A 13,337-nucleotide genomic window follows, 5' to 3' on the forward strand; every position below is an offset into this window, starting at 1 on the left:
AGTAGCAGATTCATAAAGTACATACATACATACAAAAGCAAAACTCAAAATTGAAAATTTTAATACGCTGTGTAGATGTGAAGGCATTGAAATTGGAGACTAAATATAAATAGATAGTTTGGTATCCTTATCTTGATTCGTGATTAGCAAACGGAATCTTGAAGTGATGACTGGTGACAACCTCAAAGGAAGCACTGGTATGCATCGACAGAAAGAGAACATGAATTAGGAGCAAAAATATGCTATCTAGAATAACACTTCATCTCTTACAAAAAAAAATAATTTTGAAAAGCTCCAACCGTTCCAAGTAAAAATAATGATTTTGACTTTCATATATTTTGTTGCTTGTTAACTAAATAAAATATTTCATAAGTTGTGTACTAGTTTGTAGTTGTATACCTGTTTATGTAATTGTGTGTATTGTTTTAAGTTCAAATCATACAAAATGTTTAGACGGGGATCCCTAGCTTCCAGTGGTGTTTCAGGGGGGGTCTACAGAAGCTAAAGGTTTAGAACCACTGCCCGTTGTAGTTGTATACTTGTTTCTGTAATTGTGTGTATTGTGTTCAAATCACACAAATTATTTAGGCGGAGACCCCTAGCTTAGAGTGGGGATTCAGGGGGGGGTCCATAGAAGCTAAAGGTTTAGGACCACTGCTCTCACTCATGCTTCGAAGGTGAAAGGTGCAGCTCATGAAGCACACACCCAGTTTCACATTCCATGTCAGACATTTCTGCTCAAACCAACTTTCCTATGACAGAGAGCTACGTGGTATAGCCATAAGAAACAGGATTATGCAAGTGAGGAGTAGCCAGATATTTAGGATGTACGCACGATTAGGGTTGTATTATTGATTGTATGTACATGGGCAGCATTATGATACCATTTTCTGTACTGCACCAGCACAGAAGGGGTCTGTGAGCTTCTTTTTGGAGTCGTGGGCGCATACAGTAACTCTAATTATATGTGAGTTAATGCATGTTTTGCAGACAGCAAAGCTCGGAAACAAAGGGCAGTAATCTGCTGTTAGAAAACCATGCATTCCCGCGTATTGGCATAGGACCCTTGACTTCTTTAGGTTCATGGGACCTACGCCGACTCTTGAATATACATGCCCTCGGCCATCGGGCGTCCCGACTATCCACACCCTTATCCTTGTCCCTTGCTCATTTCAACCTCCGCTTTTCTCTTTCTCTGCCCCCATCCCCCCCCCACACCCCAAGGCACATTCACCATTAACGGTCCACCACGCCCATGAACGATGCAGCGACACGGCCAACAAGGTGGACTTTCTTGCTTCCTAGTCGAGTTTTCCCTGTAACCCCGCCTAACGCCATTCAAATCACTGTCATTTTGCAATGTCAATGCTGGATTGTATCGTCATGCAGATGCTAATGATGTTACTTTGTCAAAATCAAAACAACTCATTTACCAAAAAAGGTATTTCAAGTAAAGTAGGGGCCCAAGACATCAGAATGAAGCACACAGACCCCCTGTGCACTGGAGCAGAGCAGAAACCTTTGAAAACACATAAAACATCTGCGACAAAACTGTTAGGCATCACAGAAGGTTATTACCCTGTTGTAGGAAGACCTGAAACTAGTGCATGTGTCCAAAAGGGACCAAGCCCTCACACCAACCTAGATGTCATGTTTCATCATGGATCTGCCACGTTCATCAGAAATGATTAGAACATCTTCAGGAAGACCCTCAAGACCTGGCTCTTTGACTGAACGGAGCTGCTTACTCCCCCTCCCCCCCAGGGCCTTGATACCCTCACGGGTGAGTAGCGCACTTTACAACTTCCTGATTGATTGATTGATTGATTGATTGATTGATTGATTGATTAGAGTGAGGGAAGGGGTCCCTGATAGACAGCGCTTTTGTGAGGAAGCGGTGCAGAAAAAGTCACCAAGATGAGTCCCCTGGGCAAACATACTTTTCTGATCACACTGCTGCCAGGAAAAGTGTACTTATCCACTCAGACACAGCCAGAAAAGCTGTGCATGGCCTGTAACTTCACCACATCATGATCCACTTGGACAATGCTGCTCAACTTACAGATAGAGCTATCAATTCACAGCTGTAGTTAAAATGATAAACTTACCAAATAAAGAATATAAGCATGAGTTTGAAAAAGCGTATCTGAATCTCACTGCCCAGGCGCCGCTCATTCTCTGTGTAGATGCCTTTCCTTCCTTTTAGCAGCGAAGCAACTGCAAAGTGCAAAACATACAATTTCGAAGTTACTGACACATGGCACCAAAACCGAAATGTAATTAAAAACTGGTTAAATATTAAGTCTGACTCAGACATTTCTGAATTTGGTAATTCGTGAAATCATGTAAACTGACTGATTGTTTTTTTTTCTTATATCTTTTATTAATTATTTTTTTAATGCACTGAAACACAATTGTACATGTGCTACACATACTGGAAGAGATGCTTTTTTGATCTTATACACATGAAGTCGGACATTTCCATCATACATACATGGCAATATATACAACTATAACAAGTGTACTTACATGCATGTCTAGAACATTATTAACACCTGTAACATGCGGGTACTGTTACCTCCATTGACAAAACAATATTTGCATACCATGGGCGCATATTCCTGCCAACTGTTGTAAACCTTCAAATCTACCCAATTGGTTACCGATACTCTCTGCTTGGATAACACATGTCGGAACACTACAGATAATGACACATAAGCGACTTTCATGTACATCTTTGAGGCTGATAGATATTATTATTTTAATGCGATAAACTACAACTAAGAAAAGAAAAAAGAAGACGAGAACTCAAATATGATATCAATGGTGAAAACATTATGTGAGGCGCCATCTAAGGTGTGCTGAAGCTGAGCCGAGCTGTTTGTAGGTGGTATGAGCTGCGTTTCCTCTTCTGTTTATGGCCAAATGCGCTTCAGGGCGGTGTAGGGCAAAGTGTGCTTTCAAGGAATGCTTCTCAGACATACAAGTTCAGATCTCATCCCGACAGACGCTCCATGTTTCAACAACACATGCAGTACGGTGAACTCACTGGGCGCTATTTCCAGCATTATCTCCTGACGGCTGGGGCGAAGGTGGGTGTATTATAACATAAGGCTGTATAAGTGCTTTGAGGATATCATCCCAGGATTGCGCTATTGGATACTTGTGCAGCGCAGCCGATCATGTGAACTGACTGATATTGTGAAGTAAACAGAGTACGATGTCTTTCACCGAGACCATATGAGGATAGCATACCAGTGCGCATGCTCATACAAAGTAAAAGTAGTCTATGCACGACAGAAACACAGGAGGAAAACAAAAAGTTTAAGGGTCATATTCACAAAGGTAAAATACACATGTATATTTACTCACATGTACATAACTCTTACACCTAGGTGTAACTCTCCACTTTCTAGCTAGTTACCATTTCCAAGTGGGGATTTGCACATAGGTGTAGACACACCTCCAACCAATAAAATGAGGAGGTTGAGCCTCCTACAACAGAACAAGTGTAAACTTACTACTAGTAAATTCTCATTTGTTGGTGAAGACCTCCGGCACAGAGGTGGAAACCTCACTCTTGGAAATTGTAGAAAACATATCTTAATGTATAATATAAATAAAAATATATTGAAATATATATTATGAACCTGGAAAATATTTTTAAAAAATTGTACAGAACATTAACTCCTCAAAATGAATGTTTACTAAATAATTAGAATGATGTAGCATGATGGGCAAAACAATGTGTTGCAACGATACCCAAACGATCCATCACCGTTGTGTATTTGATGTACTGCCCTAGGTGGCCAAAGGTATGCCCAGACATGGATCCCGTGCTCACTGTGCCAATGGAACTAAGCTACATCCGACTGGGGAGCCCCCAAAAAGGAAGAGCCCGGTCTTGGGTTCATTTTCTTTCCTTGATTTGGCAAACCCTCCTGCTATGAAATCTCATGGGATTCCTTATTATGTCTGCTCTTTACTTCTCTGTTAATGGACAAATCTTTGGTTCCTTAAAGGTGGACCGTTTTGGGATAATTTATCTTACTAAGGAAACTGGTTTTATGGTCTAGCCACCTGCCTCCTCCATTTGGTCATCTTTCTTTTCTCGCTTTTCTATATCACTTGAGTCTGCGTCACCTGACTCTCACAATGGTCGAACTCTCATCTGTCTCTATCTCTGTAGCACATCTCTCTTACTTGTCTTTCCCTCGCTCTGGCAGCGGTCTCTTTCTCACCCATCTCTTTTTTACCGCTCACTCACTTGTCTCTTTTTCCCCTTTTTATTGCCTGTTAATATGTGTCTCACTTGTCATGTCTCTAAACGGTCTCTTCCTCACCTGTAACTTTACCTTTCCCTTCTTTTTGTCTCTCAAGGGTCCTCCTTTCCCCCTTTCTCACAGCTTTTTCTAGCCTATCCTAATCTTGCCTATCCCATCACTACCTTACTCTCTGCTCTCGCTGCATCACCACGTTGTCTCCTCATCGCCTCTCTCACCTGCCTTGCTCTCTTCCTGGGCTGCCTCTTTCTTGTCTGTCTCTGTCTCTCTTCTCTACCCCTCTCTCCCTCTTAGTGGTCCTGGCCTATCTATCACATTATCAACTCTTTATCAGCGGTCTCCCTCTCACGCTAAGTTGTCACTTCTTTTCTGTCTATCTCTCCTATCCTTCACCTATCCTTTCTTCCATCATAGCTGTCTCTTTACTTCGTTTTTATCACCCTTCTTTCTCCTGTCCACCGTGTATTAACAATGGGTGAAAATAGCGCACCAACGTTTTGCGACCTGCCGGTCGTTTGATACGAGACCCACATTCTAATAGGTCACAAAATAACCAATGCCAGTTGGTTGATAAAAGACTTAATTAATTAACATTAATTAGTCCACTATTTGCACCTCCCTGTGATTGGCAACCAACACAGGGATGGTGTCCTACAAGGGACAGTCGACAAGCCTCCATGTTCACATTCCCAAATGGGGAAAAAACAAATTAAGCAGCCCATGTTCCTTAAAGGAACAGTGCTCCTTTAAAAAAAGCACAAAGTTTCCTGTATTAGAAGACATCAGAAGTACAGGCAGTGGTCCCCATTTCACTCAAGGCTACCAGACATCATTCTCAAAGAGGAAGATGCTCAACAGGACATGTTCCGCTTTACAAATAAGTTTACGCCTCTTCTGAGATATCGGTACCTTTTCAGTGGTTTGTGATCACAGTATCAGACAAAAACAATTAATCTCATTGTGAATCTCAATTCAGAGTTAAAAATCTTTTCACACACCCTCCTGATATCAATTAAGAATTAGACGCAAAACTATTTTTGCGTTCGGAAAGGCTGTTCCAAATCGCTAAAGGGTAGCAGAGAGCCCATTAAGCAGTTGCAAATCCAATAATTTTACATACTGCAGAATTTGCAACAGCAAAATATATTTGTACATGAGCACACGTCTCACCTGTGATGACGCAGAATTGATTTTGATTATTTGCGCTTAAATAGAATGTTAATCTGTAACCCACATTAACTCTAACATATATTTGATTTATTCATTATGTAGTCGAATTATGCCATTTAGTAGTTTCATGTTATTCACTTTTTGATTTAGCAGAGTCAACCCAATTCAGATTTTTGATTAGCTTTAGTGAGCCAGTGTGCATTTAAAGTATTTTCCACTGCCAATGGTATTTTACATGTTATTTACATTATCAGCAATTTGAATTCATTGACTAATGAATGGACTCTTTAAATGTAAATCATTCTTTGTGGTTTGAACTTAGAACCTTGCTTCCTTTGGATTTTACTTGAGCGGATGTGATGCCTGTATCCGAGAAGTGAGGTGACTTGTTGCTGCCCAGGGAGTCGGGGTGCAAGCCTGTGTGGGGTCCTCCTGCTACGGTGGAGCTGAGGTGGGAATATGTCTTCTGCTCCGAAAGGAACGGTAAGACCGTATTGATGACTCGCAAGTTCCTCCTGGCCTTTGAAAACTCCAAATAAAAGCCCTCATATCGAGCTCACATATCAAAAGGGCTACAAAGGACCTACAGTGCAACCCCCCCCCCCCCCCCCCCCCCCCCAAGTCAGTCACACGGCTCTCGTCCCCTCTCATGCTGAAAAGAACCAGGCGAGAGAAATGCAGGCTTCAGTACAGTTGGCACACTGTGCTAGAGGGGAGACACCCATTACAACGACGGTAATTTCACGCGGTGCCTTCGCAACGCAACTTTCACATCGCGGGAGTCTTTACATCGCATGCTTTTAGAACGCATGCTACAACTGCGCATTTACATTTACATCGCAAGCAATTACAACGCGCTGCTGGATACGGAAGCTTACAGATGACAGATGCCGCGTGACAGTGACATCGCTCTGTGCAAGTAATCAAAGCGCTCGGAAAATGAGTTTACATCGCTCACTGCTGCAATACACAAATGTCAGAGTGACTGCACATCAAAGTTTAGTCAGCTCATCTGCTGCAAACAAACAGATTCCAAAGCACATCTCAGCTTTAAACACACAGGCTGCAGCGCCATGACTGAGCTGAACTTATTGAGAGATACAGTTGTGCTTCGCTTTCAGAATACGGAGACAAAGATGCATGAAAAAAAGCCCTTGAGATGTGATAGATTTTAAAAAAATATTTGAAGTGTTCGTTTATGTCTTTTTTCCTTCTATGGGTCATGTTATGGGAGCCCCGATCCAAGCAGCACAACTACATTTCCCATCTACAAAATATACCACGTTTTAAGTGTATGGTTAAAAGTGTATTTAATCATTCTGCTACACAAACTTGGGCCAATCAAAGGGGAAAAGCCACCACAGGAAAACGCGCCGCGGGAGACGCATGCAGACCGGAGTTCGAACCCGGCGCAGTGCTCATTACCGCCACAGACTCCGGGGCTGCCGGTATTTTATGTACACATTTAGAATACACAGCTGCGCTACACAGGTGAACATTGCCAAAAAGTAAGCACAACAGCGTGCAGCACAGGCAGCCATAGCCACACAAAAAATAGACACAGCATGCAACAAAACGTTCAGGAACTGGCCCATTGACTGGGTGAAAGCTATGAATGGACCCCACGGTATCAACTTTAAAAAGATGAATGGCTGAGCCAACCCTGCTGGTATTTGAACCTACGACCTTTAGAAGGTTCGTGGATTTATTTTATTTTTGGAGTAGCAAGCTGTTTAAAAACAAAACAAAACTGAAGACGGCACTTAGGATAAGTGTTTCTTTGATAGTAGCACATACATTAAACCCTCAAAACTTACTATGAACAACGTCAACATAAGATGAGGTTGTGGGGAATGTGGGGGTGTCGATCGATGTATTTAGAGTGGCATTCTCTAGGACACAACATGTAAAAGCACGACATTCACTAAAAATCAGACGCAACTTAGGTCCCACCCATTGTCACTACTGCTCCTGACATTAAATATGGCATCATGAATATTATAAACTCTGACATCATTCTAGACATGGGTGACATAAACGATTACATCACTGAAGTTGACTCATCTTTCTGAGATTTTGACAGTACCACACAACCAAAACGGGTCACAGCGTAAAGAAAAGCGCATTCTCTTTGGGCCTGATATAGAGCACATGACATTGAATGCCTTTTTTACAGTTGGGGGGGGGGGGGGGGGGGACAATGACGCGCATACGGACCTAACGCCAGTCCGGGACTCGTCGACGCCTGTCCGGGATTCTTGGCAAACAAAACTGCAGGTGGAACGGAGAGCTACGCACAAGGTAAGGGACTACAACTTAGTTCATATTATTTAATGTACACGGGAATGGTAATATGCCACGTCTTGCTCGCTTTATTCTACGCCAATAACAATAATGAGCTTGATTTGCAAGGAATTGTACTTTCTTACAAGTATTTATTACGAATTGCTTTATTTACATGTTGATTTGACTACACAGTTTTAACATCCGTATGACGCAAAAAAAAAAAAAAAAGACTTCCAGTGCTATCACATTTTACATTTGCATTTTCAACATATCGAGTTCAAAACCGGAGTACTTTTAGCCATAATTGTAAATGCAAATTGTCATGTAAATGTACTGCTATTACAAGACAACACCACCACACAAAAAGCCCGGATTTCGCTGCAGCCGAATTCCAGGGAGTTTACGAGCCAAAAGAGAAAACATTACGCGTTGTAATGGCGTGCGAAATACCTGTATGCGTCCTAATGGATTGTGCTATAGGGTAAACAACATTGGCGTTGAAACGCCATGCGGTGGAAAATCGTGCGAAGTAAAAGTCTTTGCGATGTGGAAACTGCGTGCTAAAAGCTGCTAGAGAGGTCAACGCAAGATTGAATATTTATATACGTGCCTGAGCAAAGTATGAATTTAATTAAGTTTACTAGCTCCATGTTATTATTTGCATTTTGGTAAAGCGCATGAAAGTGGCTCTTACTCATGAGGAATTCTTTTTTTCTCCCCAGCTTAGAAAATTGCACACACGCAATAAAGAACCAATTTTTGTAGAAAACGGTTTGAGGACAACGCATTACACAACTTCATCTGTGAGAAGAATGCCAGAAACGGACAGGCAGGGGAGGCTCCTCCACTAGGGCGGAGGAGCGTCGCCTCACTGATTTCTTGCAGTGCAAGAAGCAGAAACATAAAATGGTAAAACTACCACTTTATGTTTCTGCTTCTCGCACTGCAAGAAGGCAGAAGTGTTTAGTTGCAGGCGTGCGGGGCTGCTCTACGAGCAGGGCTGGGCAGGGGGGGAGTGGTGTGCCCACTCCAGAGTGAGCATGACTGGTTTTGTCGGCCCTCTGGGGCCGCCCAAACCAATCATGCGCACTCTGCCCTTTCTCCATGCAGGCTGCAATGCAGCCCACATTTTATTTATTTATTCATTTAAGAGTTTTATATAGCGCTGGCCAGACCGGAAGGTATCAGAGCGCTTTACAACATTTATCGTGATGCAATTGAACACAAAGTATAACAATAATAAGCACATTGATTCGTGACGGATCCTGTTGAGGGAGGGGGGACAAAGGAGCGAGTCAAGAGGTAGGTGATGTAAAAGCCTTCTTATCAAAGTGAATATATACTGCAATGGGCAGGATTCTACATTAGGCGGCAACTATCCATTCTGAAGAGTTCAGTTGAGGAAGAAGTCTTTGAGCTGGCATTTGAAGCTTATGAAGGAGGGGTTAGTCCTGATATGGACTTGGATGGAGTTCCAAATTTTGGGTGCATTTCCAGAGAAGAAGTGTGATAAGGTTTTATGTTTGCGAGTTTTCAGTGGAATGAGAAGTAGAGTGTTAGTACTCCTGAGATTCCTTGTCTGACCGGCCTACATGGAGAAAATGGCCTCCCATAGGTGCCTGGCTGGATGCCGCTCCGACCAATCACAACGCTGCCATTGCAGCATTGTGATTGGTTTAGGGGAGGGGATGGAGGCTGCCTGCTTTTTTTTCCGGTCGGAGGCAGGAGAACAGAATTAGGAGCAGGGGACCCGGCCGGTCAGCAGACAGGTAAATGTTTTAAACGTATTATTGCCCCCCCCCCCCCCCTGCACGACCAACCTCCACCCCACCCTCGATTAATGCCGGCTGCGACTGTGGACAGGGATAAGGCAGGAACAGAATTGTCAAGTCTAGTCTATTTTAGATAGATTATGATGTAACACTTGTATACCGGAAGAAACATTGAGCAGTAAACTGTGCAGGGCGTTTATGTTACATTATATATGAGAAAAAGTACAATGTTAGAGAAAGCTGCTCTCAGAGGCAAGTAGTACTCATCCTGAGAAATTTATCAGCGCTTTTATTCAGCGTAGTACAAGAGCAACTGGAGATTTTTACACATTCGAGGGGTACATCGCAATGTGAATCAAAAACACTTAGAGGCAGCCCAGCAGTTCTCAGGAGACCAGATACAAGAAAAAACACTGTCAATCCATAGAAACTCATACTGTATCAAGCCTCATCCAAGAAAGAAAGAAAATAAATAAACGGTCTTAAATATGTGTTCCTACGCAGCTTATAACCACCTGTAGAGAAAACAAGATTTTATGTAGGAACTTAAATGCGCTTCTTTTGTTTACAGAATTTACTTTCACCCCAACCACTTCAGAAAGATCACATGATATGCAACATTTCTGTTACTGTGTGTGTACAAAGATCAAAGCAATATGAAAGATACTGGCTAAGGTTAAATTAACAAATAAGATTATTATGGAAATTTGGGTATTGGAGACTCCAAGAAAATAACTGAAAGAGTTGCAGGAAATAAGGCTTTAGTCATGTAGGGTAAATATTTATTTTTGATGGGGCAAAGGAGTTGCTTGCCAACAGATTTTTAATGACAGACATAGCTTGCTCAGCAACACAGAGTTACTTACTTATGATTTGATGAAGAGCGAAAAACACCATGAAATGAGGTGCTGTGGTAGCAGCTCCCTTCATATCTGTGTGATCCCTGCCAGGCAGGCAGGGATCTCTAAATTTGGCAGGCGGCCCTCTGCCAGGGTGGCTGAAGACACAACCCCTCCTTAGCAGTACAGAGTAAAACCCATCCAGGACAAAACAAGGCCCTGAGTTATTTCATATCTATTAGAATGCTTACACATTTTTCTTTGTTGTATGTAATTAAGAACTGGGGGTGTGCGTAACTTGCATAATTTTCGGGTAGTATACTAATGTAAAATTGCAAATAATGTGTAATTATGCAAAATGCATGCCACAATCAAAAATGTACCCAAATGGTCTGTTCGGGCAACAATTTAACTTGAAAATGAAATTTTGAGTTGATTTCCGGTTGCTGACATTCAGAACACTGCCGCTTGAGTTTGGATTTGTAGTTTAGTGCTCAAAAATTACTTGAGCAGTCAAAACAGTTCTATCTAAAATGTTTGTTGACCATACATGTTAAAGGAACTGTCATTTGCTTTAAAAACACTGCCATTCGCATTCAGGTTTGTAGTTTCGCGATCAAAAATCACTTGAATGGTCCACTCGGATAACAATTCGATCTGAAATGCCACTTGCATTAAAAAATTACCCAAATGGTATATCATGTGTTTAAATTTCTCCCTGAAATTACGTCATGTGGCATAATCTCGGTAATTTTATGTACATTTCTTTATGCAAAACTACTAAAATTATGCCAAATAGTCTGACGTAATTAAAATTTCGGCCATGCCTATTGCAAACTACAGTAAAAAATTTCAAAATGTGTCTTGAAGCAAGAAGAACCTGCAGAACTGGGTGAAAGAAAGGAAAAGATGACTGAAGAAAATAGGCAGTACAAAGATTGAGTCTGAAAAGGTTAGCTTGACTCGTAAAGGGCATAGGCAAGCAGATGTTAAAAATAATCTGCCAGGTGCCCGACTTATTGCAGAGTAACAGCTAGGCGACTGTGCCAAAGCTGTCTATTTATGAGGCTACAACTTGTAAAACTGTCATCTTTGTTATTCTATTAAATGACAACAAGCTATTTCATTACAGGATGCAAGACCCCATTTACTAGAGTGTAGTAATTAATTTAATTAGAATTTAAATCATAATGTACTCTAGAACAATGTGTAACATGCTCTTAAAAGGCTAGGGTGCAATTTGTATAAGTCATAAGTGTTCATGCTTACAATGAAAAAAGTTAGCATGCTTGAAAAGTACTTGAGAATTATTATAATTTTTTTTAAATATAATGGGATATCAAATACTAGAATGCAACTGGACTGTACTCATGGAAATAATCTAGAAACAGTTGCAGCTGACAGACTAAGATGTCTATGATGCGGCCCCTTTAACTTTACAGGCTGTTACTGTTGACTGTTCAAATACATGAAAGATAGTGCTAGCATCAACAAGTCTGACTTTGCATAGTTCAATGGCCTTTACACTCATTCAGCAATGCAATTGCAATATGTATGGTATTTTAAACAGTTGTTGAATGCATCATTTTTTCACACTTGCTCTTGGTCCTACAATCTTACCTGCTGCTACTGTTCTGGAAAAGAGGATTGGGTTTACCACTAATACTAGCAGTAATGGCGCATACGTCGTGACATAATGTGGAATCGCGTGCTCCAAACTGTTTTCACAGCTGAAAAGAAAATTACAAAGAGTGTGGATGAACATCTCCTCACAAGTCTTAGAACACACCTTCTCAAAACATTGCAAAATGAGTAGTGTGGGGGGCAAGATGTATGACACCTTTTGGCATTAAGTGGACTCCCGTTGCCCATCTGCACAAAGTAATGTTACACAACATACCAGCTATGGAGGATTCTGCTAGCACTGCAGGTATTGGACAAAACATGCCCATCTATTAGAAATGGGTGCCAACAGTGATACCAACATGCAATGTGAATTAAATTCTGTTATGACTAGTGTTCAAGCATTTATTCACTCAATGCAACTGGCTGCATTAAACTGATCTACTGCAGACACCAGCTGGGTGAATAATGGAAACATACGCAATTACAATAAAATATTTGTATATAGTAGTTCACACCACAGTCTTTAATGTCTCTAAGACCCAGATTTACTAAACATTAGTAAATGAAGTATTTGGTCAAAGCACTGCGGACGTTGAGCACAGCGCTCAAGGCCAATGTACCAAACATGATAACCTAAAGTCATACAAAATAACATGGCCTGTCTTTGCACCAACAAATGAATCAATCTCAAACAATCGACAAAAGTGATTTTTCTATGCATAATACCTGTAGAACACTCTGTTGCTTTGAAGGAGTACCCGGCCAACCATATTTTGAGATGTCCACCGGCCCTGCTGACATCTCTTGCTTTTACAGATACCACAATTACAGCGGTTCCTGTAAATGCATTGAAAGTTTGACGTACACCTCCATCAACATGATAGAGCTGAACGTCAAACTTTAAACTTTTTATTTTCAAAAAGAAAATCTCAAAGGAAGATTTTATTTTTAAAACTAAAAATATAATGAACCCCTTGCAAATGTCGCCTGGAAAGAATACACATGGATTCTTAACAGCGGAGTACCCTCAAAGTTGTACCTGTGCTTCTGCTCACAGGCTGAGGACCCTGTATTTGATTCTGCAGTGAGGACCATCCCATGCTCATCTGTGAGGAGGGAAACTGTGCACTAAACTGACTCCTTTGAATCTGGACATGCAATGACTAATAATGGCAGTGGGGAGCTCCCAACCGCCTGAACCTGGACATTTGGTTGGTGTTTCTCTACAGCCTGTTGAATACCTTCTACACTTGGACCTACCTGGATTCGATTGATCTTACTTATTATATGGACTTGATATAGTGCGAGAAACGTTTCACCCTATAAAGAGTATATGTAGAGGAAGCAACACAACAGGAGCT

At 41.4% G+C, this 13,337-nt stretch overlaps 1 protein-coding gene across 1 annotated transcript in view; it reads right to left on the minus strand.

The window, feature by feature from the left end:
• The window catches only part of GPR143 (G protein-coupled receptor 143), a 350,633-nt gene that overhangs the window by 251,475 nt on the left and 85,821 nt on the right, over positions 1 to 13,337 (minus strand). The window contains exons 5-6 of the mRNA XM_085622133.1: positions 11,971 to 12,080; positions 2,109 to 2,217 (exon numbers count right to left, since the gene is read on the minus strand). Of these exons, the coding sequence (XP_085478259.1) occupies positions 2,109 to 2,217; positions 11,971 to 12,080 (219 nt within the window). The remainder of the gene's footprint in view (positions 1 to 2,108; positions 2,218 to 11,970; positions 12,081 to 13,337) is intronic.

This window comes from Triturus cristatus, chromosome 8 (assembly GCF_964204655.1).
Source record: "Triturus cristatus chromosome 8, aTriCri1.1, whole genome shotgun sequence".
Lineage (NCBI taxonomy): Eukaryota > Metazoa > Chordata > Amphibia > Caudata > Salamandridae > Triturus > Triturus cristatus.